Raw genomic sequence first — 25885 nt, 5'->3', positions numbered from 1 at the left:
TGCCACTAAAAGTGTTTTCCGTCTTGGTAGAATTGCTCACTCGACTTGCTCGGGTGACTCAGAGATGGGAGTCATAGGCTTGGAAGCACGACGCTGCTTGCGCCCACTGCTGCGCCTTCGCTCGCTCTTGGACTTCTTTTCCGAGTAAAGAGGTGGCAGAACTGGGAATGCCTGGGACACTGTTGGCTGTCGAGGCGGTGCAGGTGCTTCCTGGAGGAATGGGATTGCGAGCTCGTCATCGAAGTCCTCACCGAAGAGATCGGCATCGCTCAGGAAGGAAGAAGGCGGGCTGCGGTATCCAAGCGAGGCACTCTTGGGCCATGAGGGGAAAGCACAGGATGCACCACGGCTTGAGTTGGACTCGAAAGAGTAGATGCTGAAGATGGATTCAGACGGTGACGCCATGGTCCTGGGAGAGATGGAGATGGGGAAGGACTTGGATGGCGAGGAACTTGGCGAAGTTTCGAAATGCATATTGTGATGTGAAGTTGTGGGCTGTGTGTTGTGGAGAAAAGGACGGGTAGATCTGGTTTGTATATACACCCAACGGTGGTTATCGGCCGAATACGGTTGTGTCGAATTTTATCGTTGTGGTAATAGTGCGGAAAGTGAACCGAGGCCGGCGAGATGACGACGATGCAAGAAAGCAAGTAGCGGGACTCCCGAAATGGCAACGTTGTCCTTGATTGGCAAAACAGCGATCTGGGGTCTCAGGTCTGCAACGTGGGGACGATACGGTTAAATAAGTCGATCAAGGGGCGGGTGTCAGGAGTCCGAGAAAGTGTCTCGAATAATGAATATCATATGGTCTGGATGGGTAGGGTGCGCGTGGCTCCGTTATATCTCCCGCACGCCACAGCCCGATCAATGAAACGCGATTATCATTTGTGTCGGTGAGAGGACACCGCTTCTTTGATGGGAGAGCGTAGATTGGACGCATGCACAGGCCGCCCACCGCTGTTTGCGCTTTTGGCGTCCACGACGACGCCCCGTCCGTTGCTACTAGAATAACCCCGGCCATCGGGACTCGAGACCGCGCTTCATCTCCCGCACCTGGGAGCTTGAGGCGATGAGGCGATGACTCGTCCACGCGGTCAACAACCAACAACGTGTCATGCTGAGCAGCTCGTTGTCCTTGCAGCCTGACACTCGCCAGGGCGATTTTGCAAGCCTTTTGCGTCAACACCCCCCCTGAGTCACCTTTTCGCGTTACCACCTGGAAAAAGCAGCTCGCTATCGTATCGTACCGCAACGCGATCGGCATGTCACAGCACTGTCCCCCACGGCACAGTCACGCCTCGTCCGCATCCGCGCCGACCTGGCTCCCACGCGTTGCTCAAACCAGTAACGCTAACCTGATGATCGCCTTCGGGGGTTGTGGGATGTAAACCTTCCACCATTCTGCCCTTTGCGTTTGTGCTTCCTAATGCGGATTTTTAACGTCCGCGCTCCGGCTTCTCCATCCGCGCGCCGCGACTTGTTTACATCCGCCGGCAGAGCCTCGCCATAAGCACAGACATTCAAAACAAACTCCGGCTATCGATACCGCGTGTTAGACTTTCTGTTTGTATTGATCTACGCGTGGGGCACCCATCTCAGGACAATGAAGCTGCTACGAGCAGTTGGAACGAAACAGTCCGAGCCATCGAAAATCGACCGCCGGTTGTTTACCTTCTTCAGTAGCCGTTCAACCGACAACCTGGGGTATACCACTAGATCTGTTTGCACGTGCTCTCAAACTCCACTCCTAGCGTCCGATATCAATTCTAGTCTCCGTGATCTATCACACGCGTTCACAGGTAAACTTCGGCGGTACTTTCCCAACTTCAAAGCGAGGTTACGGCACTCGTGAGGCTGACTTCACACGAGTTGGCGTACACCCTCGCGTGCACATGCAATCACAAGGCGATGCGAAAGCACACTCGCAACCATCAGATCCGCAACTTCATAAGCCAAATCTGCTGTTAGTTTGATTACGCGGCAGCTTGGCTGATCAATCATGACACCTGTATGGTTGGGTAGAAATCGATGGTGTCGAGTAAGACGCAGTCAGCATACTCTCACCTTCGCATTCGCACACCCTTTCGCGTTCAATACATCGTGTGAAGAAGGAAGCAAATGCATTCGTCGCTATATTAAGGCGCATCTAGCCTGCTTCTACCGGTGTCACATACCAACTCCACGTTTTACTTCCCCAGCTTACATTCATTCTGCCGGCCTGGGCAGGTTTCAACGGTGCATTATGATATTGAAGTGAACGGACGATTCTCACACACGTAGCGGACATATTGACGCATGGAATGTTCTTAATGTTCCTTCGAGCTAGCAAATACACAAACATGTGCACGACTCATCGTCAGGAGTTCCACATGCGCCCTCGTTCACTCAGCCCCTGAAAGCACGTTTACATCTAAGAAAATTGCACAGGTCCATACAAGGTCTTCTCTCGAACATGCGAACGGGGATCTGGCATAATCTCCACGCCGTCAGCGTTTTCAAACGGACAATGCACACACGTGGCGGAGAAGGTTTGCCCGCACGCAGGGCAAAACCCCCTAGGTATCAAATCTCAGAAGGGTGGAAAGAACAAAGAAACAACCCTTCCGCGCACCGGGCCGTTGAACAAAGTTCACGATGGCGTCTTCTGTGACGTTTGAAACATGTCAAAACGATTCAGCGTGCCAAAGGACATTGTTCGCCGCATGCAACCAGCCCTTTGCAGCAACTCTGCCTTTGCTGTTTCGCCATACGCGCGGTCGCTGGGCAGCTAAAATGAAGTTTTTTTGTTAGCTTGGGTTTGTTTTTCCATAGACCGAAGTTGCCCCATGGAGCATATCTGAAGGTGTACCGGTATCTATCCGGTATCTACCCCAGTATGCGATTGCGGTGACGTTGGAGTCCTACACGTGGGCAATTCAGCCGACAGGTCTTTGCAGACATGGGTAAGATGAGTAGGAGCCTTGCGGCGGCGGGGAAGCGGAATGAGGCGTCTTCTTTACGGAAATTTGGGCTCATGAATTCACGAGTCGCGGGTTTACTCGAGTCGCGGGCTTACTCGAGTCGTGTGCCTACTCGAGTCGTTCACGGAAGGTGCGTAACATCCGCGCTTCGTTAACTTGTTACGAATTGTCGATTCCATCCATGCAAGTAATTCATTCGAAAAAGACCCATAGTGTCCAGAGCCTGGATTTTGGATATCCCAAAAAGGTAAGAAAATCCACATCTTCCCACTTTGGTAATGTATCCGCTATCACATATTGATGCCCAGTGAAAATCCCTTCCAAGCTTTGCAACGGCTTTCCAGAACCCCCGCGTACCAGGCTAGATAGTCACTGTGACTCGCGAAATGAGCGGCTTGCATGCGCACTTCCCCGTACACTGTACTCGGGGCCTATTCTTCCGCATGTGCAAACATCGCAAGGGCGGAGATACTCCGCCTACGCCACCAATGGAGAATCATCTTCAGCTTCGAGTAAGCATCTCCTATCGATTGAGCGGAGACATGGAACATTTTCGGAGCAATGAGTGGGCAAAGGAAGTGGAGTAGCCGCCTTGTCAATCCCGCACACTTCCATCTCTCCGGACTTCGGTTCTCGTCAAACTTCACAAGGCTGACATGCACATGTTCATGCAACCGTAACGGTGCTTCTGACAGCTGTCATTAACTGCTCCGGCTCCAGTTCATACTGGCCATGAGACTAAAAGCAATCTCACATGGCTATTCGCAAACTAACTATAATATACCCCGCGAAAACGTCTCCCGCTCATCCAGATCAAATAGACCCGAACCGTCCTCCGGTCCGTCTAGATATCACCATCAATATACAAGCGTAACACCACGCTGCTAAGCGGTGAGTTGTCCGATGCGCCCAAAACGCCAACGGCGGGATGTTTGCAAGCTGTACAACCATGGATCCCGCTGTTCAATAAACTTGACCGCATGAGTTGTCAAACGCGAAACAAGCAAGTAACAACAACGCAATGAGGCGAGAAAAGGAGTCATCAGACTTTTCCACCCGCGTTGTCAGGTTCTCACAACAAACCGTCAGCGTATGTGTGACAGCACCCAGTCAAGAAACGATAAGCGCTCTGCTGTTACGCCGTGCGTGCGTGCGTGCTCCGCCCACGCGGGGCACTCTGGAGACAGTCACAAGCCAGAGCGCGAGCGGACAACAGCGGGCGGTAGGTAGACATATACCATCCAACCATTTGAGCACGTATGCAGCCTTGAGGACTCATCGAGTGCATCTGATTCCGCCCTGTGAGCCGCGTGAGCCACGGCGCCCCCCATCTCCGCGACGATCAGTTTCCCAGGAGGGGCAAACCGAGGCGCCCACTTTAACCCCACGGCGCTGATGGAGAACCTCCACTTCAGACTCCACGCTCGCTCACAAGACCCTGAGGAGGTTCTGAACAGCACGATCGACAACTACCAGGGTTCTGAATATTTTCGGTAGATTTCGGAGGAGCTCTTGGTGTGATGTCACTGTGGGGTTTTGTTTGCACATGCTGCTTCGGAACTGGCAGGTTGGAGTCGTGGATGCACGAGAAAAAGATCACATGTGGGTTTGCTATCGGGTACTGCTTCGTCAGACCTTCTGGTGTAGTATTTGGCTAAAGCGGTACTTAGCTGCTGCCTGTTAGATGACTTGAGGTATCCACAAATCAACAACACAGGTCTGGTGAATTAACTTTCGCAGATATACTTGCCAGACTCGGCGTATCAGAACATAGTTTATACTACATTGCTCATTTACTCAAGACAGAATACCAAAGCTTTCGCGGAATCCAGACACATACAAGATTAATGTCCCCACTGGCTGCCAGCAAGACGACACGTTACAACATGACTTTATCGAACTCAGTCTTCAAACCTTACAGCACGGAGTTTCCGTCTCGTCTTCCGAGAATCTCTCCAAGAATCTCTCCAAGATGCAAGGTCACATCGCATGTAAAATTTTGCGCCACACAACGCACAATGTCAGGATGTTCATGTATGTTCGTTGTACATTTTTCTACCAAAGGGATAGCGCTCATGCTCATGTCTATACTGCATCCACTCTATTCAACACCCAGCTGTGTGCCCAAGCCAGTTTCACACACACATGCCCGCAAGACTCCAGAAACGCCGTTGCTGTACCCAACACATCCGACCGCCATGCATTTCCATCTTCTATTCTACTCCCATGCAAATAACTCATATCCCAAGGTAGTATTTCCCGCGCTCGTATACGTAGAAACTCGCCGCCGCCATGGGCACAACCTTGATGTATCCTATCGACAGGCCAACAAAGTACCCTCTCCATCCGCGCTCCACATATATCCTCTTCGCGACCTCGGCAATGCCCATGCGATGCCCGTCGCCTACTACACCGCCGACTTGCATCCGTCGTCGGATGACTTCCAGTGGGTATGAAATTGTTTGCGCGACGAAACCTGCGACACCTCCGGCGCTAAGTTCTGCCCAGTAGCGCAGCTGCGCGGGCTTTTGTGTTGTTATGGTGGATTCTTCGCGTGATGTATTGGGGAGGGTGGTGTATGCCGAAATGCGGGCATGACGCAAGAGGTCGGACATGGTGTCGTGTGCTAGAAACGATGCGCCTGCGTATGGCACCATTCCAAGCAGCGTGGGTGTGAAGCCGCGGAAGAAGTTGGACAGGCCTGATTGCGGAGTGACCTTTTCGACGACGGTGGAAGCCGTTGCTGTGAGGGCGTTTGTTGGGGTGTGGGCTGTTGGGGCGGCTGTTTCGCTGTATATCTTGCGAACTATCGAGGAGAGATTGCTTTTCTGCTCCACTTTCGTCTCGAAGGCTAGCCGTACTCTGATGACTTCTAGTGGGTAGGTGCAGAAGACTGATGCCATGCCTGCCAGACTCCCGCTCACAAACCTCCTGCCTGGTGTTTCCTGAGCCTTGGTCGGGATAATTACGGCGCGTATCTGCTCGTAGGCAAGAAATTTTATGCCCGCGTAGGGAAAGATGCGGAGGAGAGTCGCAGAGTGACCTTTGAAGAGCCCCGCCAGGCCAGCTTCGAGGTAGATGTCGCGCATGGCGGTCGGGAAGCCTGACCAGGAGCCTGCATATTTTTCAAACTGGGGGTTGCGAGTCTGGAAGAGGATCTTGACACGGTCAAGTGGGCCGACTAATGTTTTTGCCTGGACAGTCCTTCTATTAGCCTCCTGTTCCTCGTTGTGGTAGAGGGTCGCATGGTGCGTGTAGCGTTAGGAATTTGTAACGTACAGCACATCCGGCAAGACCGCCTGCGAGCATACTCTTCATGAGATATTCGGGGCTCTGCTTGTCCACCTTCCTCTTTCTCCCCTCGGCCCCATCTACACGCTTCTCCTGCTCCTTCCTCGCTGACACGATCGCGTCACCATCGCTGGGAAATGGCGGCGGATCTCTCCCATTTTGCACCGCAGTTGTGGTCATGTTTCTGAAATCGTCATGGCGGGTAAGGAAGGCGTAAGGTGTCGCGTGTTGATTAGAAAAGCGACGGCGGGTTGTGGACGGTGATGACGTGCCGAGGTGAACGGCAGCGGATTATTTTCCGGACTCTTTGGTTAGTCAGGAAAGCCGGAAGTAGGTTACAGCCAAATCTTGCCACACTTTGACACTACAGACAAGTTTAGTACAGAACTCAAGTGCCTCAACTGCTAGTATTCGCCAAACATAGATGGTTCGTAGCATTTAATCCTAATATTTTGCTTCGTCTTAGTGCTACAGCTTTCCCGACCAACCGAGAGCCGCGTTTCAGTCCGATGCTATGCGCATAGAATTTGACACCTCGAGATCATGTAAGGTTCTTTGCTGTTGATGACGACATCGGCGTGCAGATAGTCTTTGAAAACATCAAGGGTAGCCCAGACGCACTAAGCATGATAGACTTCTAGGGGAACAGACATCTGAAAGTCTGCCAGGATGGTCTCCCTCGAGTCTGACTGGTATGTAGATTGGACATCTGTAGTCATGGGCCCAGAGCTGCTCGTGCGAGAGAGGGGATACAGAGAGATGAGGAGTCGGAGAGACACCCCCTACTCGCTGCCTCCATTTTACCACGCACGCACCGGTCAACACCTCTGCTTGACATGACACTCAGCCACAACGCCACAGGCTTTCTCGCTCATTACCCATGCGCTGCCTCCAGTTTAAACGCACGGTGGGCATGCTGAGCAACCTCCAACTGCTTGACACGAGATATCACTCTCCGCAGCTTGCATCAACCGCGCGAAGGTATCTGAACGACCGCCTTCCATTTCAGCGGAACGCATCCTCGCCTCGAAAAGGTTTGATTTAGCATATGTTGTACCAGCTCGAGAAGTACGTCATCATACTCCGATATGTTCTCCTTATGCTACTTCATGATTGATTCCAAGACAACAAGTGTGAGACCGAGGTTGTTAACAGGGCGATCGTAGACTTGACCGATGAGATCTTAGAACATCCAGTCTTCGGTCAGTACTTAAATATTCCAACTTACTGGAGCAGGGGCACAATCCACAATTGGATTACAATTAGGTCGTCTTGGATTAAGATACTCCAGAAAAATGACACAAACGATTTCTTATCTAGAAGAAAGTATTCCCAAGCTCTCTTGTGGTCCAGCTATGAAGTGGGTGCCTGATGGAATCTCTTGTCCTGATATTGTAACTCTCCCAAAGGTTCGACTTCCTCATGACTGCAAGATACTAGATGCGTCTTCCCAGTCCTCTTTGTTTGGATAGGTCCTCGTTGAGCCAAGCATCGCCAGAATCTCTTGTGTTGTATGGGATATTGGCGTAGGTCTGTCGGTCACTACACGTACAGCAGTAAACTGAGCTCCGACCAACCTCCTGCGGGATCCTTGGCCATCGGGTTCTTTTCCTGCCAGCCCAGCCTCAAGAAGGCGAGGATCTATCACTATATTTTCCAGTGCCTCTACACCAGTTTGTTTGTGCTTCTATCTCCGCTCGTTTTGTGATGAGCGTAGTACTGTTGGGGTACTCTCAAGACACTTACACTTGGTGCCTTATCCTTGCTTGCCATCACGATATGACCAAAACTTGCTAGAGTTTTGCAGGCTATGCGCTCGTTACCACCAAAGCCAAACACAAATGAGGCTGGGGTTGACGTTAACCAGACTGATAGCGACAATGGCAGCAATAACAAGGACACCGACACTGGCTGTAATAACTAGAACGACCAGGATGGGGAGGAAGAAGACAACGACGAGGATTACGACGAGGACGACAAAGACGAAGCAGATGATCGACAGCTGGAGGCATTCGACATCCTCCCACAAAACAGTATCGTGTATGTGAACGCTGGAGCAATATCACTGTATGACCAGGCGCATGCTCTACGGGCATGGGCTAGTTTGCTACACGCATCAAAGCAACTTGCCCGTCGTCTTCCCAGCCTTCAATCATCCTCCAACCATGCCCCGCGTGGGATGATGTTTGTTAGAAGGGTTACAACTCTATGCATACACATTTACGAAATTGCTGTATAATGAATATGACAGAAACTACTTTAGGCTAGACATGTATTGGTAGTGTTTACAACATATAAATTCTACCCAAATCTCGCCTGTATTTGTCTGGCTATTTGGAAATTTCGCCACACGCTAGTCCTGGTATCTCGACTACCTAATCGAGACCCGGATTTGATAATACAACGACAACAAGAGGGGGCGATGCAATAAAAGTCACGTTCAATCTTACCATTGTTACCAGTATCACATAGCACCCTAAGATTAATATGAGGAGTTAATTGAGACAATGCCAAGTTTTCCACATCATTCCGCCCGATCCTTTCCCAGAACAACCGCCTTGTCTCAACAACAACAAACAGTCAAAAACAGCCATGCAAAGGACCCCACGCAGTGCAATCCTCTACCAAAACGCAGAGCGCGACATAACACTCATCGACATCCCCACATCGATAGCCCTGGCCCAAGGGCGCACAGACACGCTCCTCTCAACCGCACCTTTAGAATCACCCATCGCGCTAAAAGATGACTACCGGCCCAAAACACAAAAGGCAAAGGTAAACAAAGCTCAGGAGTCTTCCGACACAGCGCAGCATATCGAATACAAAGCCATTATCGAGCGGGCACTTGTTGAAATCCGGCAAAATGTCTCAGGCGCGTGGTGCGCACCGCGTAAGCTGCAGGCCCAGGTCTCAGAGCATGGGGATAGTGACACGCATTTCGAAGAGTTGGAGAAAGAGCTGGAACGCCGGATGAGAGAGTGGGCTACGTGGACTGAAACAAAAGGAGATGATGTCGCGTTCGATCTCCAGCGGATGATGGCTTCTCTCGGCGCGACCCCCGAGTCTGATACAACACCAGCAGGAGACGCAGCGACACAAACATGGACAGTAAGGTACCAGCCATCCCCGAGCGAAACCCCCGCCACAGAAGAACCACCCCCCCACGACGAGCCATGGACATCAACGTTCCACAACCCAGACGCCCACCCCCTAGCCCTCACCATCTCCCAAGCACAAACCCCCCCGTCGTCATCCTACAGCTTCACCATCCCACCCCACTCCACCCTCTTCCTCAGCAACACAACCCACTCCTCCGCCTTCCGCGCCTCCTTCCGCGACCTAACAGCAACCTACACACTCCCCCGCCACTTCGACCTCGTGCTCCTCGACCCACCGTGGCCCAACCGCTCTGCCAAGCGCAAAGGCGCATACGAGCAAATCGGCGGGATGCCGTACCTCATCCGGATGCTGCGACGGATGGACATTGCGCGGTACCTGGAGCACAACGCGCTAGTCGGGGTGTGGATCACGAATAAAGCATCCCTACGCGCGCACGTACTAGGTCTGTTCGAGGCGTGGAACGTCGGGCTGGTGGAGGAGTGGGTGTGGGTCAAGACTACGACGGCGGGGGCGTGCATGTTCGAGCTCGGGGATGACGGGGCGGGGCGAAGGCCGTATGAGGTTCTGCTGCTGGGGCGCGCGGCGCCGAATGCGTGGACGAGGATGGTGCATGTGGAGGTGGTGAGGAGGAGGGTGGTTGTTGCGGTGCCGGATGTGCATTCGCGGAAGCCGTGTTTGAAGGAGATGCTTGAGGGGTATGTGCGTGATAAGAGGGATTATGCGGCGCTGGAGGTGTTTTCGAGGTATTTGGTTGCTGGGTGGACGGCTTGGGGGAACGAGGTGTTGAAGTATAATTGGGATTTGTATTGGACTGGGGGGGATCGGCCGGTTGAGACGAGTCTGGCTATACGGACGGTTTGACATTTATATGCCATCCAAGCCAACCAACAAGTGTTAAGCATTCCTTGAGTATCCTACACCAACCCATACAATCACGTGCCATCTAACCCATGATGTCACCACTTCTACTGCAAAACACCATCCCAACCCATCCTCTCCCGTCTCCTCCCAACCCACCAACAACAGCAATGCCCAAACCCTGCACCCTCTGCGCCACCCCCCGCCCGATCCTAATCCGCTGCCGAATCGACGAGTCTCTCACCTGGCACTTCGTCTGCCCCGGCTCATGCTGGAGGAAAGTGTCCGGCGGGGTCGAAGACGCGCGGGGGATGGAGGCGCAGTTCCCGTGGTATGTGTATGGGGGGATGGTGAGTTTGTTTTCTTCTTCTTCTTCTTTCTTTTGTGTAGGGGGAGGGTGGGTATGGGGGTGTAGATGTGGGGATATGGGGATGTTGGCTGATGATCATGTGTGTGTAGTGGAAGGATAGAGGGCCTGATGGGCCTGTTAGTGCGAAGAAACCGAGGAGGGTGAAGGAGAGGCAGAGGGTGGAGAGGAGGGGGAGGGAGGGGGGGAAGGGAGGGGATGGGGAAGGGAGAGAGGAGGATGTGGAAGGTGAAAGGGAGGATGGGGATGGGGATGGGGATAGGGAATTGAGAGAAGAGGATGGAGTGCGAGATAATCAAACATAGTGATGAAAAGACGGCGATACAGAGGATTACGAAAAACAGTTTTTTCTCTCATCAGAAACACAGGTAATTTTAGAGCATCCATGTTTACAGCTTAAAGCCTGCACAACTTGCTGAGGTTGTCAAGTCTTATACGAGGTCTTCAAAGCTGGCAACACAAGTATGAGTATACATATCGTTGATTAATCACTACCTACGTCAATATTCCCTGTCGAGCTATCCCAAGATATGGCTTCTCACCCTCACAATCATACCCAGCTATCATACCTCATATCGCATACTTCCATGCCGATACCCCAAAACCCTCTCAATGCCTCTTCTTCCAATTCCCATGGCAATGTCCATCTGTAATGCATACTCCCACAGATAGCATGTTGTAGATGTAGACTGTCAAAATGCTATGCAAGACACCTGTCATCTGATAAATATATCGGTGTAATCGATATCTGAGATGTCGTGATGTCGCCGTGCTGAATTGGTTTCAAGTCGCCATGTTCCATACTCGTGGTTCGCAGAGTCTTGATGATACTTCAACTCGAAGCTCAGGTTGCGGCGATACTACTGGCAGCAGGTGCGGGAGTAGGGGGAGCTGCTGCGGGCGTAGCTGGTGCCGAATCGCCACCTCCTGTGACCGGACCGGCTGCGACATGGCCACCCCTCGCACCGCCGCGTCCACGTCCACGAGGTGCGAAGCTACCGCGACTAACTGAACCACCACGAGCAGGTCCCGTCGGAGGCCCGGTGAACCGTGGATTGCGGGCGACCTTTTCCTTGCGTTCGAGCACCTGGACAGCGCCCTGGGCGATCTTGATAGGACTAGCGGCCATGGCCTTCTGCAAGCCCTCTGGCTCAACAAAATCGACATAGGCAAACCCTTTGCGCTTGTCAATCTCCACCTTCTCAATGGCTCCAAAAACCTTCAGGGCCTCCTCAATGAGTGGCTCGGTGATGCCCTGGGAGGGGTTGGCGTGTTTGAGGAACGACTGTCTGCTGGTAGGGGAAGGGACTGGCGGGGCTGCTGTAGTCCTTGGAGTGGGTTTGACTGAAGGGGCTGGAGGCGCGGGAACAGTCTTTGTTGGAGTTGCTTGTGCGTGTGTGGCAGCGGGAGGTGCCCTGGCAGCGGCGGGCTCGGTGGGTGGAACTCGTGTAGCAGCCGGGCCCTTGGGAGCTGTGGGAGTCTGCGCAGGCTGAGGCTTCTTCAGTATCTGAGGAGCTGGGGCCGTTGCAGCCTTGGTTGGCGTCTGGGTCTGTGTCTTTGTGTCGTCTGGAGCAGCCTTGTTGTTGGGCTTGTCGGTCAAGGTGGCCTTGAATGCACGGCGCTCGGCGCGGGTAGGACGTTCCTTCCTGGGAGGTGCTTGCGCCGCCTTTTCTGGGGCTGGCGTGGAGGGTGCCGACGGGATAGAGTTTTCCTTGGTCTTTTGATCTGATGTCGTGGTGTTCTTGCTCGGAGTGCCGGCCTCTGGGACAGCAGAGGCGACCTCGCGCTTGGTACCACGTCGACGGCTGGGAGCAGGGCCAACGCCGAGGTCGCGTTGGAGCATCGACTTGGCAAGTGCAACATTGCCGCGCTTGCGCTCTGGGGCGGGACTGGCAGAGGCCTTGTCGGTGGCACTATTCGCAGCTGCCGCTTTCGACGACGCTTCCTTGTTCAGGATCTTGACTGCCTCTTTGGTTGCTTGGGTCTTGTCAGCCTTGCCGAGTCGGCGGTTCTTGTCTCCTGCATTGAGCGCGTTCTCCTTGCCAGGCTTGGCCAGAATCTTCTTGTCGGCGGGGTCGTCTTTGGCGTCTCCACGGGCGTTCTTGGAAGCTTTGGTGACGGGCTTGTCCTTGTTTGCCTTGCGCTCTCGCAGCGCTTCGATCAGAGGCGTGGTCTTGACTTTTTCTCCCTTCTGCGCATCGCTCTCAGGGGCGGCGGGCTTCATGATGGGGTTCGTCAGACTCTCCAAAAAGTCCTTGAACTCCTGGTCCTGGTCAATGGTACCCTGTCGGTTGTCGTTCCTCCGCCGTCCGCCGGGCATCTTGGGGTAGGGGGCGTATTCGAGCGTGGGAGGGCCGACGAGGGCGGGGTCCTGCCAGGACTTTGCGGCATCCTGAAACGTGGCGGCGCGGACGTGGTCGCCGAGCAGCTTGACGTGGTCCTGCTTGGTGACGTGGAAGTAGGCCCTGGCTGGCTTGGAGGGTTTGGCGACGCTGTGGGGGGATTAGAGCAGGCACGGCGGACGCGGTGGAGGGACGCACTCTTTGGAGATCTTGCCCTTGCGGTAGTTGAGCCAGTCGACCTTGCCCGCGCCGGCCTTCCACTCGTCGCCCAGGACGGCCTCGAACTCGGCCCTGGTCATGCCCGGGGGCAGGCGGCGGCAGATGAGCTTGAGGCGCGGCTGGGCAGCCTTGGGGCCGCGGGGGGGTTGCGCGGGGGCGTTCTTCTGCAGGACTGCGACGGGCAGGACGCCGTTGATGCCGGCCTGGGGGGGCATGTTGGGCGGTGGTGGTGGTGGTGGAGGTGGAGGCGCGAAGGGCGGGATGTTGACCAGTGTTTGTGTGGGTGTGATTGTGGGACACAGGGACAATACCGTGGTTCAGCACGCTTATCGAGGGCGGCCAGGCTTATCAAGGGCTGTCGAGCGACGGAGGAGGGGCACGGCGGGTGTTTGTAGGGGCGCGCATTGGACGCGACTGCTCTCGACGGGCAGACAGAAAGTCGGGCAATGACGGTGGTGGGCGGGAAGGGCAGCGGCATGCAGGTGCAGGCCCAGCACGACTTCCATGTGGGACGGCACCGCACGTCGGGCAGCCAACCACCGAGGGCCAGGCGCAGATGCACCGCCAGCCGCGACCAGCACCCAGCTCCAGCAGCCAGCTCCCGCATCCACCGCCGGCCAGCTGCCTCGCTCTCTGCCCTGCCCTGCCCTGCCCGAGCCTGCACGCCCTTTGTTCGCGCGGCCCGCCGTCCATGATAGCGCACACCTCGACGACGTCACGCCCCCGACCCCCGCCGTCGCCCCAGAGCCCCCTCCTGCCAGCGTCGACTGCTGCCCCTGCCGCTCTGTGAATAGCTTGTGAAGATGCCCAAGGACAGCGACGTGCCGGTGCCCGGGCCTGCGCGCCTCGCAAAGGGCGCCGGGCCTGACGAGTGGCTCGAGCAGGCCAAGCAGTGCAAGTACCTGCCCGAGGCCGACATGAAGCGTCTGTGCGAGATCGTCAAGGAGTGCCTCATGGAGGGTGAGTCCCCGCCCAGCTGCACCCACGCCCCCGCCGCCGACCAGCCTGTCCTGACCCGCTGCCCCCAGAATCAAACATCCAGCCCGTCCGCACCCCCGTCACCGTCTGCGGCGACATCCACGGCCAGTTCTACGACCTGCTCGAGCTGTTCCGCGTCGCCGGCGGCATGCCCAGCGACGCTCCCACGGCCCCCATAAGCGTGCCCGTAGCCCTGCCCAAGAAGATCAACCCCGCCGACCTCGAGCCGCCCACCAGCATCACAGATCCAAAAGTAAAGCGCAAGATGAAGAGGCGCTTCCAGCGCGACCCAAACTACATAGGACCAGCGAGTCCTCCAGAAGGCGACGAAGAGGTTGACGACGAAGAGGAGGAAGAGCGGGGCCGAAGCAGGAGTGTCAATGACCGCCGCAGTTTTGGGTCAACATCAGACGCAGGCGAGACGCGAAACACGGTCGTCGGCAACGGCCAGCAGAACTTTGTTTTCCTCGGCGACTTTGTAGACCGAGGGTACTTCAGCCTGGAGACGTTTACACTCCTGATGTGTTTGAAAGCAAAGTAAGCATGCCAGCTCCCCTCGACACACCCACAGCTGACACGCCCAGATTCCCCGACAGGGTAACACTCGTCCGCGGAAACCACGAGTCGAGGCAAATCACCCAAGTGTACGGCTTCTACGAGGAGTGCCAGACCAAGTACGGCAACGCCTCCGTCTGGAAAGCTTGCTGTCAAGTCTTCGACTTCCTCGCGCTAGCCGCCATTGTAGACGGCAAGGTCCTGTGCGTACACGGCGGACTGAGCCCGGAGATCCGCACACTAGACCAGATCCGCGTCGTTGCGCGGGCCCAGGAGATCCCCCACGAGGGCGCCTTCTGCGATCTCGTCTGGAGCGACCCCGAGGAAGTCGACACATGGGCTGTATCGCCGCGAGGAGCGGGATGGCTGTTTGGCGATAAAGTGTCTTCGGAGGTACTTACTTTACTCTCTTCCCACATTACATTGCACGTCCACACCCACTAACACCACGCCCCAGTTCAACCACGTAAACGGTCTCCAGCTCATCGCCCGCGCGCATCAACTCGTCAACGAAGGCTACAAGGTACGTCATCCCCCTCCCCCCTCCTTCCCTCGAAACCCACCATCACAAACCCATCTTCTAACACTCGAGTAGTACCACTTCAAAAACAAAGACGTCGTCACCGTCTGGTCCGCCCCCAACTACTGCTACCGCTGCGGAAATGTCGCCTCCATCATGAACCTCGGCGAAGACCTCAAGCAGGAATTCCAAATCTTCAGCGCTGTCCCCGATCATCGGCGCGCTGTGCCTGCTGGCCGTGGTGGGCGGGGAGAGTATTTTTTGTAGGCGAGATGTCATGATCGATTATGTCGATGATGGGAGATGGGTTGGGTTGGGTTGGGTGGGGATTGTGCGACTCCTTGCACTGCTTTGGCGGTGGCGTGGAAGATATGCCTCGTTTTTGTCTGCATGGAAGGGAGGGGAAAGTAGGAGGGGTTGTTTGGGAAAGGGATTTGGCATATGTGGAGGAGGAGGAGGAGGATGAAAGAGGCGACTATGGAATTGTTGTCAAAGAGGAAATGAATACCCAGGGATGGATGACTTGATGAGACGAACACACACACACACATAAACAGACGGCACTGGCACTAGCACTGGCATTGGCACCTCTTGGGGAAGAACGGCCCCTTGTACGATATCTGCAATGATTGCGTTTGTACGTAGAAATACGCTTTTCTACTACTCTTGCTCGTTGACCACATGAATGTGAAAACGTGTTTCGTCATTTAATTGATTCATTGATTCGTTCATTCATATATCCAGTCATTGCCTTCCTCGTACCCTCAACTTCCAACCCAAGCCATCACAAACCTACACATACTCCCTCTCGACATAACTCTGCACCATGCCCTTAGGCGTCGCCTCATACTCCACCAACTCAACCTTCCCCTCCTTCTCCACAGTATTAGCCTGCACAAACACCTTCCTCGGCGTCTTCTTCTTGAGAACCGCCGGCCGGACAAGATCCGCATAGAACGACTCCACATCCGTAATATCGTCGTACAACCTCTTCGCCGCCTTGAAATCCGCTGTACTCTTATAAACATGCAGCTTCTGCAGATAATCATCAACAGCCGGGCGTCCAAGGTCGAGGATACGATCGCGCTCGAGACGAATCGTGAGATCAGACAAGTCGTCGTTCTTCCACTCGAGCTCGCAGAACTCGACGCCGGCGTTGAGGAAGGTGCGCAGGATGGAGAAGCGGGCTTGCATGTGCGCCTGGCCCCACTTCCTGCTCTTGGGGTCCCAGAACTCGAGGGCCGCGATGCCGGCGCGCGCCATCTGGAGGTAGGCTGTGAAGAGCACGTCGCCGGCTTCGCTGGCCATGTCGGGTGTGCCGTCGCCGAAGCCGAAGAGCTGCAGGATGGGGAATTCGCAGGAGAGCGCCATGGCGACGCATTCTGCGCGGCATTCTTCGTACGAGGCGGCGAAGGCGCCGAATACTGAGCCCCAGGTTTGGCCTGGTTTGTACCAGGTTGTGATTGGGCGGTGGGTGATGGGGGAGATGGGCGGGTTTTCTTTGTCGAAGTTGAAGACGCCTGGAGCCGTTTCTTGCAGGAGTTTGCCGCAGCCGTGGCCGAGGAGTTCGTGCAGGCCGACTTGCACTTCGAACGCAGGATCACGGTACTTTTGGTATGTTGCAAGATCGCTGTCTTTGATGAATGGGATTTGCTCGTTGGGGGCTTTGGCGGAGAGGATGTTGCCTAGAGAGACATTCTTGAAGCCGACGTTTTGGCGGATGTCGTCGTAGTTGGGAATGTTGATTCCTGCGGGGATACTATGGTCTGTCAATGCTGAACAGAATCATGAACCGACTTATCGGGAAGAGATGTGGATTAAGTCAGATGCACGACGAGCACTTACCCACTGCCAGCGAATGTGAGCACCTCCAAAGAGGTGAAGTCCGGACTGAGAAATGTGTCTTTCTCAAACGCCTTGTCCCAAGGTAGGAGCGGGATGTACTGTGGTGCCGTTTCTACAAGCTTGCCAAATGCTCTTGTGCGCTCCTTGTTCACCATGGCGACGAAGCCTTCCCACTCGCCTCGAATACCGTGTGGGTCTCGGTAGGTCTGCAAACGTTAGTTTAGGCTATCAGACTATTCGTCCAGTTACAATACCTCAATGAAACCAATGTCTGATTCGACCTGTGGCCCTTTGTCTTTGATCCACGCTCTCTGGCTCTCCTTGAAAGCCTCCAGTGAGCCAGTTCTAAAACTCTTTGTGTACTCCTCCATCATCTTTATCTCATTGTCGTTCGCGGCATACTTCTTCGCCTCGTTCGTGTGATGAGCGATAGTCTCCATCTCTTTTGCGTAATCGCCAAAAACCAACTTGACCTTCTTGCCATCGTCCAGCGTCCACTCGTTCTCCTTCAGATCCCTTTCGTCTGCGGATGGATCATCCAATGCCGACGCGATTAGGATCTCGAAGCCTTCACTTGTCTTCTGGATTCTGGTGTTTTCAGGCAGCAGACCCTTCCCTTCTAGGAAATCGCTGACGCTTGCAATCTCCTCCTTGGAGATGTCAGGGCTATCAGGGTAGTACGTCGACAAGTGTCCTGCACTCGGATATCCTAGATGCAGTTTCCCCATATCGTTGCCTGCATATATCGCATCCTTAAACTTCCCAAACTGCGCCAGTGCTTCCTTCGACACGGTGGCCAGTGCCTTTAGCTGTCTGGGCTCAAGTCGTGGTATGAACTTCGAGTCGCCGAATGACTTGTAGTTGCCCAGATTGCCCAGGAATTGTGCTGCATAGTTGAGGTACGCATCGATTTCCTCTTGCGAAAGGCCTGCTTCTTTGGCGAGGGCGGCATAGTCACCGTTGCTGTGCTTGTGCAGTGCGATTATAAAGTCATAGATGGGCTCGGATTCGGGGGAGATCTGACGCAGCACAACACGAGTTCCTGCAAAGCAGGCTCTGTGAAAGTATCAGCAAGGTAACATACGGTAATCGTAGGTGCCTTACATTGAGATGTGATGGGCATAGAGCTTCTCTTTGTCGGTCAACGCCTCGAAATGAGGTTTGATAGTGAGTGGAACGACACTGGGAGGGCTGTCGGCAAGGTATTGTTTGAGAGTTTCTGAATCTATGCTGGCAGTCATTTTGGCGTGAGATGATAGTTGCTAAACAGACACGCAGGAGCTGTAGCTGGAGACATCTGGAGCTCCAGTTGCGGGGTAGGTAGTGGACATGTGAGCACGCGTCGCGCTAAACTAGCGTATATTCATCTATCATTCGTCGAACTCCTGTCCACCATCTCCAAGACTCCAATAGGAGGCATATAAGGCATGATTGGATGTATGATAATGATCCCTAAAGGCAGTGGATGTCTTCTCCTAGCTCGTCGTAAGGCATATCAGCGGCGACATCAATACAGGATTCCTCGACTCGTAGGTTAGTAATAGGGTCAGTCCAAGCGTAGTCTTGAGGTCAAATGCATGATCTTGTTGCGCTTGAATGGTTTAAATATACGTTTTTTACATGCTACCCGGAGACGACACATGTCTGCCTTCATCCGTAGTCTCAGAACTACCATGTCCCTTCTCTATCCAATTCGTCCTTCTACGAAACATGACACAATTCGTTATGTCGGCACCAATGAGACGTGCAAAGCTGTCTTGAAGAACAATACCCAAACGCCAGTGCTAGATGCAAATGCACGAAATTTCTCCAACGCTATTTCCAACTCTTATCTTCGCTCTCCACTCGAGTCTTCTCTTGAATTGCATCTTCATCTAACCGAGTCTCGTCTCACACATCATCCCCTGATGTCTATGGCTCTGACACTTCTTCCTTCGACTCCCCATTATCATGCCCAGCCACATCGTCAATCACTTCTTTCGAAACACAGGATACTCCATCGGTCGTGTTCTTCTTCTTTTGGCTGTATGGAGTCCAGCGTTGGACAATCGCCTGTCGCTGTGGCTTGCGATTGTTGGAATTCGAGTTCTTGGATATGGACCCGTCGTCCATGCGTTTCCATTCGGTTTCCTTGCCATCAATATGATCTGAAATATCCGCATTATTCTCGTCTTCCCAGATCATCAAGTTTGTTCCGTTGATTTCGATCGATCGACCGCCTGTTCGAGGGACAAAAAATATATCGGATCCAGAGTTGGTGAAGTCTTGCTGCCACGTCTCTTTTTGTTGGAGCTTCAGGACGTAATCCATGGGTAGCGCGTATAATATGTTATCGTCCTTGTCGTAGAGCTCCTTCAGTGGGTAGTCGATACAAGCTATCCCATGGCTACAGTCGATTCGACTCGAAAGTGGATGTATGCGCCCACCAAAAACCTTCGTCTCAAATGCAATCCCGCTCTCGGTCCACATGTTGTCCCCAAAGAAGACTTCAGGCTCAGATAGCAAAGGATGTTCGTGGTGAGGACCAGAAACCTCACAGAAATGAGCAAGTTCGTGACTGAGGCAGATACCGAGGAACAGGTTGAAGCGTAACACCATGGCTGGCTCTCGATACTGCAACATACTGAGCTTCTTGGCCGTAGTATAGAAATCAGAGTGCAAACAAATACGACTCGTGTGACACTTGTGGTTCATCTTTCGCATTAAACCATTCTTGAAGTCTTTCACCAGAGCCATCGAAGCATACGCCGTCTCTGGTGGTAACGGATTCCGGTGGAAGAAAAAGTGAACAGCATCCAGCTGGTTTTCCAAAAAGTGTTTAAACGTCGCATGGCGTTCTTCCGACCAAGACACGTCCTCTCGAATACGAAAACATGGTTGTCCATATGCTTCTGAAGTCCGTTCGCATGCTTCTCGCTTGCCAAAAACCAGTGTGTGCCAGAAGTGAGCGGTGGCCTGAGATGTTAAAAACAAAGTCGCAAGTCGCATCCCAGGCTTCAACACTTCGTAGATATCATCTGGACAACCATGCCAATTCTCTAGACGAAAGATCGGATGAATCTCATTGTCAAGTGTGCAGACATGTGTATCAACGTTTTCGGCGAAGGTGACAGCTTGTTTCTTGATTAGCTCGATGGGGTCGAATCCTAGCTTGATAGCCTTGCGCTTTGAGACATCCTTGCGATGACCCAGCAGCCGTCGATACTTGTCAAGCGCTTTACGGTCTGCCACTTGAGCCAGGTGGTGGTTGATTGAGATCGACAGATGTAGGCTAAAGTCCTTCGATACCTCGATGGTCGACGGGGTGAACGAAGCCGAATTATCATAACTCAAGATATCCGGCAGATCACGGACAAGCTTGTCAATACACTCGTCCATGACTATGCCCTCTTTGAGCTTGTGGAGGAGCACGGCATTTTCGCCTCGATCGAGGGCTTGATACTCGCCTTCTCCGCCACCAGGCAGAAGATGGCGCAGTTTTTTCGACAAAGCAGGTGGAGGTCCACAATCCGGAGGAGAAGTTATAGACTCGGTAGGCGTCCAATCCATACTATCAGGGTCATGTTCTTGGAAAGCGACCTGCGCTTCGTCATTCTGTTCAAGATTTTCTTCATCAAGATCGACATGTCGGTTCAGCTTCTCCTCAATGAGCTGGGTCGTATGAAGCATCGCCGCATATGCCTCGCGGTACCGGAAGGGGTCCATTCTGAGTCGCTGTTAGTGTCCTGGCTTCGTTGGATCTAAAGACGTGTATTCGAAGTAGCTGTTGAGAATAGATTCAACCAGGCCGCAGGCATCAATCCCCAGCGTAAGTGGTGGGGACAACAGCAAAACGCGTTGATGTACCCATGAGGTCAATATCTGTTCCGGGACAATGCGTATTGTCTTGCTACGAATATTGTAATAATCAAGACCATCCAGACGATGCGCGTTGAAGCCCTTGGACTTGGTCTCGGCTTGTCCGCGGAAGGAATGTATTGGCATCTGTTCTAGCCATTTCAGAAGCCTGCGAGACTCTGGTGTCTGTACCAGCTGCTATTGGAAAGGAAAAGGTTGCGGTGAAGGGCGTGTCTTACTCGGGGCCGTCCAAGCGGTCAAGGTCCGCCAAAAAGTGGAAAGAGTCTCATCCAAAAAACTGTGAGCCAGGGGACGTAAGAGATATCAATAGTGTGGTGTTGTCGGTGTTGTCGGTGTGAGCTGGTCGCAAGCTTGGAAGGTCAAAGAACGCCCCGTGCTTGGGGTCGCTTCTGCCTGTCGCGCCTTTTCAAAGGATCCACCGGTGCCACGATTTCGACTCGTCCGTATCTTTGCACTATCGTCAAGTCTGTCGAGATGCACTATCGCAATTGGAGCAGAAACCCACTTCTCGAAGAGACTGCGCTGTGACGTCATGGTAAAGACTGTTCATATATGGTAGACTTATGCCTTAGACACAATAAGACTACATGCTTCAACCCATCCGCATTCTAGACTGCACTACTCAATCCTGAAAAGACATCACGGCAACGAGTTACATCATTCCCGAGACCTCGTCACTAACACGAAATTTAACAATATCATGTTTCAAGCGCATGAGGGTATGACCAAACATAAGAAGGAAAGATGCTTTATGTCTGCCTCTAGAAGAACCATTCAAAGAGCGCTCTGTTAAAATCCGACAACCCCTTGAACGCCTCTGCTCCATTGCAGCCCTTAACGTCTGTCAGAAGATCAAACGCCATCGCCAGATCCTCGTTGAAAGCTACCTCGTCGATATGTGGAATGGCCTTCATATGCTCCTCTTCCAAGACATCTTTCAGCTTCGCAAACGCGATGCAAGCCTGTGCATGATCCTGCTTTCCTTGTATTCCCCTCAGATGTGCTTCCCATTGCGCGTCAGGCGGACCAAAGTAGCCAGTGACAATCCGAAATTCGGCAAGACGAGTACGCATATCCATCCAGGTCGTCAAAGCGAGGTCAAGTTGTGTAAATCTTGCACCCACATTAGCCTGTAAGCTTGTAATATCCTGGAGCCAGAAGCTGGAAAGTAGTGTGTTCATCCACTTCTCCGCATCATGGTCGTATGATTCGGGATGGAATTGATCAATATTATTAAGATACGCCAGAAGAAGTCTAAAAAGCTCTCTTCGAGTCTGTCGCTCTCGACAAGGGTACTGATTGACCAGAGTTGCTTCGGGCGGCTCCATCACGCGTTTGGGGATCTCGCTGTCTAAGTATTGAACGGGCGCTTGATCGATCTCGGCCGTTTCTTGTGTAGGCGTGGGCGGATCATTTTGAGTATCACTTGGGATGACAGAGTCCTGTACCCGAGAGTTATGATAAGTACCTGATGGACCAGCAATGCATGGCTCATAATCCTCATGCACGTATTCGGCTCCGGTCGCTGGAAAAGTTGGTGAGAACAGTTCTGTCATACAGTTAGTCTGGGGGTCTGTTTAGTCTTGCTCGCGACAGCGTAACATACCTCTGGCCTCTCTTATAGACTCATCTACATCCAACGTCTCCTCAGATTCAACACTACCTTCTGGGGAGAGTATAAAAATCTGTGCAGTATCGCGTGTAGCCTCCCCTCGTCCCTGATCCTCGAAACGACGGGACGAATGGGCACGGCCCGAAGACGCTCTGCCAGGCGATCCCAGACCGGAGCATTTATCGACTGGAGCTGTCCATGAGCCCTTGGTTACCTTAGGTGTCTTTCTGGATGATTCTCCTCCATTGCCGTCTGTAGATTTCCTCTTGTTTGGTGAAGCCAATCCAGAGTTTCCTGGTGTGGACCTAACTCCCTTGGGAGACTTATTGAAGATAGGGAACAGCCGCGTTCCCGTGGCGGAGTTTGGTAGGTCTGATGGAGCGCTAGTCTTCGTGATCAGGGGTGTTGTTGGTACCCCAGAATCCGAATACTCGTCGTCTTCTACTTTAGCCTTGCCCTTTGCTTTGCCTTTACGCGAACTTGTACCAGTATCTCTCACAGCATAACCCACGATCCAACATCGCAGAAAGAAACGAATTCTATTTGCTCCAATCAGGCACTCGTGGATATAAGCTTTGTCTCATCATCACTCACCTCTTTCGGTCTTCCTCTCTGTCCCAGTCGAATGGATCTGTGGCTTGACTTTGCCAATCATGCGTTCTTCCCCAAACCGCATGCCCATATTGAACTTCCAACTCGTCGAGTTGCTCTGAAAAACTATTTTCCTTGGCCAACTCGGCTAATAGTTGTCCTTGGTTGCCATTGTATGGGACTTTGAAGGATTTGGCAATCTGAATGATTCTCTTATGAAGACAGTCGGATTCGTCCGTGTAGAAAGCGAGTTTCTTGGGATTATTGTTGGTCAAGCTAAACAGGCCTAGAGATTCGTGTATCGTCGTGATCGATATCGTTTTGTTGAGACAACCGTAAAAGAATGAGTCGTCATCGTCGTTAAATGAGCTGCCTAGGTCCATGGTGAGACGATTAGGTGATGTTGACAGAAGGTGAACTAGTTAAGCTTGACCACTACCAGCTGAGTACTGGCTCGATAGGTTATGTAGAGGGCGGTTACCAGTTATATCGAGTGGCTGAGCATCGTTCCTGATCATCGCACGAAGATAAGGTGTCATGTGGAGTTCTCGCAAGGCTGGCAAAATTCATGCACTCTATCGTCGAGCCGTCCCATAGGGCGCCGCGTTGCACTGCCAGCCTTGTCTGCAAGGCAAGAAGAGTGCGTAAATGCATGCTGTTGGAGCCTTTGAGGCAAGAGTGCATCTCACTAGCGAAGAAAACTTCTAATATAAACATAGTTCTTTCTGGTTTTAGCGCCGCTTCGTGAATATCGAACGTTGCATGGTTTGTGTTGTTCCAATGTTCAGACCCTCCTGTTACGCGCCAACAGCCCACGCCGCTGAGACACTGTGGCTGCACCCCTGCAGCCTTTCGTCTTGGAGTTGGGTGACCAAAGTCAAAGCGTACCAGTAGGATCCGATTCTAATAATACAAATTTGAACGACCTCGTGAGCACTCGCAAGGCTGACATTCCTCCAGACTTAGAATAAAACTACAACTTCGATCCTCCCTTCTTCTTCTGCGTCTTCAAGAACCCTTCCATGAAACTATTCAACTCCGTCTTGAATTTCGCGGGCATAACACTCCTCTCAGTCCCCTTCAAATTTCCCCACTCTTCCTGTGTCTTTTTGTTCCAATCCCGATACCTGACCATCTCCTTGCCAATCCATTTCGCAGCATGCTCAGCGCTCTCTTCAACCTTCTCCATAGGGATGAGATGACCTGTGTCTTTCAACATAACGCTATCCACTCTACCTTCAGCCCTGCCACCGCTCCCACCAACACCAGACCCCGTCAGTGCTAACTTCTCTTCAACCGTAGTGGGGTCCTCGGTGAGATTAGACTTTTCCCCGAAAACGTAGAAGACTGAGGGCTGGACATGAGGTAGCTGTCTAAAGACGATGATTGATTCACCACGATAGAACGGCGACTGTGGAACCATTGAAGGAGTGAGATCTGGATGCGTTCGACGGTTGATTTTGGGATTGGCAATTGTACATTCCGCAGATGAAGGTTCTTTTTCATCTGGACTGGTAGGGAAGTTTCCCCGCAGAAATGTCATGACTTCTTGATGCACCGTCGTTGTCAACGTGACTTCAGGAGATTGGGCGTCCGGATACAACGTTGAGGGCGCGTCCCGCAGGCCATGTTGAATCCAGCGGTCTAGCACACGGGGATCCCATGCTTGGTAGAACGGGCGACTTTTGAAGGCCTTTGCGGCTTCCTCTCGCGAAGGCCATTTGTCGCGGCGTTTGGCAGATGCAAAGGCTGGTCCGACATTTCCAATGATGTTGATTGTGCCTGCAATGACAGGGTCAAAAAGAACAAGGGTTTCGAACAAGCGAGGATGTAACAGCGCGAGGTTGGTTAGTTGGCAGCCTCCCATGCTATGGCCAACACCAACGATCGGTCGCGGCATCTGTCTTCGGAATACATTGACCATATTTAGAAGATCACGGCTATGATCGGTGAACGAAGCTGCGGTACGTGAGTATGTGGTTGGTTTGATAACGGTCATATACGCACGATCGTTCCCAAGCTTGCCCTCGTTCAATACGCCGCTGTATCCTTGATGAACAACATCTGCCATCCAGATACTCCGAATGCCAAATCCAAACTTCTGGCATCGCTTCAAAAGTTCATCCCATAGTGGTTCGTACAGTTCTTTTGGGAAAGAGTTTGCATGTGCGGCAATGATGGTGATATCTCCAGGCTGCGGATTGGTGTTGCTAAGTGGAGTGTATTGCTTGACTGCCATGTAGAGAACCTCCTCTTCGTTCGTGGAGGTTCCTCTGGGATATGCGCGAATGTGAGCAGCCTCCACCTTGTGCTCGTCTATGTGAAAGAACTCTGTAGACATGATGAAAATCTGTCTGATGAATAGCTCTTGACGGTTGTGATGTTACAATTATGTTGCATGCGCGTAGAGATAGAAGGAAGCTAAGTATAACGCTCGATGCCGACGGGATTGCCGTCTGGGGAACCGAGGTCCCTCAGCTGATCTCCGCAAGGGTTGCTGCACTGTCGCCCACCATGACAGAGAGCTGGGAGGTGACATCTAGCTCAAACTCTGTAAAACCCTGTGGATCCATATTGGGGTGGTTTAAGCAATTGACAGAGTTGTACTAAATTCCAAAAGGGAAGCCACCTGCATACGGTACTCAGGCGAATACTGTAAGATGGAAGCCTCGAAGATGTTGGGTCACGGAGGAGGAATTACTGCTCATCATGTCCAAGTGTTGATATGATATTGAACTTCAACTTTGCTCCGATCAGATTGCACAATAG

General features: G+C 52.8%; 10 protein-coding genes across 10 annotated transcripts; 3 read left to right on the top strand and 7 right to left on the bottom strand.

Annotated features, from left to right (window-relative positions):
* Positions 1-36: 36 nt before the first annotated feature.
* On the bottom strand, positions 37-796 carry P153DRAFT_394952 (uncharacterized protein; the record flags this gene model as incomplete). Its single annotated transcript, XM_033671353.1, has 1 exon — positions 37-796. The coding sequence occupies exon 1, from the start codon at positions 472-474 to the stop codon at positions 37-39; it is 438 nt and encodes a 145-aa protein (XP_033526024.1). The 5' UTR covers positions 475-796.
* Positions 797-4991: 4195 nt separating this feature from the next.
* On the bottom strand, positions 4992-6666 carry P153DRAFT_365209 (mitochondrial carrier). The gene is made up of 2 exons (XM_033667778.1): positions 6240-6666; positions 4992-6154 (listed from the first exon to the last, which is right to left on the bottom strand). Exons 1-2 carry the CDS (start codon positions 6429-6431, stop codon positions 5198-5200), a joined length of 1149 nt encoding a protein of 382 aa, XP_033526023.1. The 5' UTR covers positions 6432-6666; the 3' UTR covers positions 4992-5197.
* Positions 6667-6920: 254 nt separating this feature from the next.
* P153DRAFT_394950 (uncharacterized protein) lies at positions 6921-8465 on the top strand (the record flags this gene model as incomplete). Its single annotated transcript, XM_033671352.1, has 3 exons — positions 6921-6986; positions 8176-8318; positions 8374-8465. The coding sequence occupies 3 exons, from the start codon at positions 6921-6923 to the stop codon at positions 8432-8434; spliced, it is 270 nt and encodes an 89-aa protein (XP_033526022.1). The 3' UTR covers positions 8435-8465.
* A 113-nt stretch (positions 8466-8578) lies between these two features.
* Positions 8579-10901, top strand: P153DRAFT_429883 (MT-A70-domain-containing protein; the record flags this gene model as incomplete). The annotated part of the gene is made up of 3 exons (XM_033672800.1): positions 8579-10226; positions 10466-10579; positions 10689-10901. The coding sequence occupies exons 1-3, from the start codon at positions 8844-8846 to the stop codon at positions 10899-10901; spliced, it is 1710 nt and encodes a 569-aa protein (XP_033526021.1). The 5' UTR covers positions 8579-8843.
* An 82-nt stretch (positions 10902-10983) lies between these two features.
* On the bottom strand, positions 10984-13618 carry P153DRAFT_312179 (uncharacterized protein). Its single transcript, XM_033664837.1, has 2 exons — positions 13137-13618; positions 10984-13088 (listed from the first exon to the last, which is right to left on the bottom strand). The coding sequence occupies exons 1-2, from the start codon at positions 13370-13372 to the stop codon at positions 11441-11443; spliced, it is 1884 nt and encodes a 627-aa protein (XP_033526020.1). The 5' UTR covers positions 13373-13618; the 3' UTR covers positions 10984-11440.
* A 96-nt stretch (positions 13619-13714) lies between these two features.
* P153DRAFT_336094 (serine/threonine protein phosphatase-like protein) lies at positions 13715-15640 on the top strand. Its single transcript, XM_033665682.1, has 5 exons — positions 13715-14117; positions 14186-14672; positions 14720-15083; positions 15148-15213; positions 15286-15640. Exons 1-5 carry the CDS (start codon positions 13961-13963, stop codon positions 15475-15477), a joined length of 1266 nt encoding a protein of 421 aa, XP_033526019.1. The 5' UTR covers positions 13715-13960; the 3' UTR covers positions 15478-15640.
* Positions 15641-15875: 235 nt separating this feature from the next.
* On the bottom strand, positions 15876-18343 carry P153DRAFT_312173 (dipeptidyl-peptidase III). Its single transcript, XM_033664836.1, has 4 exons — positions 18160-18343; positions 17310-18111; positions 17056-17261; positions 15876-16969 (listed from the first exon to the last, which is right to left on the bottom strand). Exons 1-4 carry the CDS (start codon positions 18294-18296, stop codon positions 16003-16005), a joined length of 2112 nt encoding a protein of 703 aa, XP_033526018.1. The 5' UTR covers positions 18297-18343; the 3' UTR covers positions 15876-16002.
* A 296-nt stretch (positions 18344-18639) lies between these two features.
* P153DRAFT_365204 (uncharacterized protein) lies at positions 18640-21230 on the bottom strand. The gene has a single exon (XM_033667777.1). It carries the CDS (start codon positions 20758-20760, stop codon positions 18967-18969), a length of 1794 nt encoding a protein of 597 aa, XP_033526017.1. The 5' UTR covers positions 20761-21230; the 3' UTR covers positions 18640-18966.
* A 444-nt stretch (positions 21231-21674) lies between these two features.
* P153DRAFT_355372 (uncharacterized protein) lies at positions 21675-23499 on the bottom strand (the record flags this gene model as incomplete). Its single annotated transcript, XM_033666567.1, has 3 exons — positions 21675-22462; positions 22520-23064; positions 23120-23499. The coding sequence occupies 3 exons, from the start codon at positions 23497-23499 to the stop codon at positions 21675-21677; spliced, it is 1713 nt and encodes a 570-aa protein (XP_033526016.1).
* A 590-nt stretch (positions 23500-24089) lies between these two features.
* P153DRAFT_286847 (alpha/beta-hydrolase) lies at positions 24090-25457 on the bottom strand (the record flags this gene model as incomplete). Its single annotated transcript, XM_033663493.1, has 2 exons — positions 24090-25075; positions 25124-25457. 2 exons carry the CDS (start codon positions 25455-25457, stop codon positions 24090-24092), a joined length of 1320 nt encoding a protein of 439 aa, XP_033526015.1.
* Between the last annotated feature and the right edge of the window lie 428 nt (positions 25458-25885).

This window comes from Dothidotthia symphoricarpi (assembly GCF_010015815.1).
Source record: "Dothidotthia symphoricarpi CBS 119687 unplaced genomic scaffold P153scaffold_6, whole genome shotgun sequence".
Taxonomy (NCBI): Eukaryota; Fungi; Ascomycota; class Dothideomycetes; order Pleosporales; family Dothidotthiaceae; genus Dothidotthia; species Dothidotthia symphoricarpi.
Note: the sequence above shows the minus strand (reverse complement) of the source record. Positions and strands in the feature narration are given on the sequence as shown.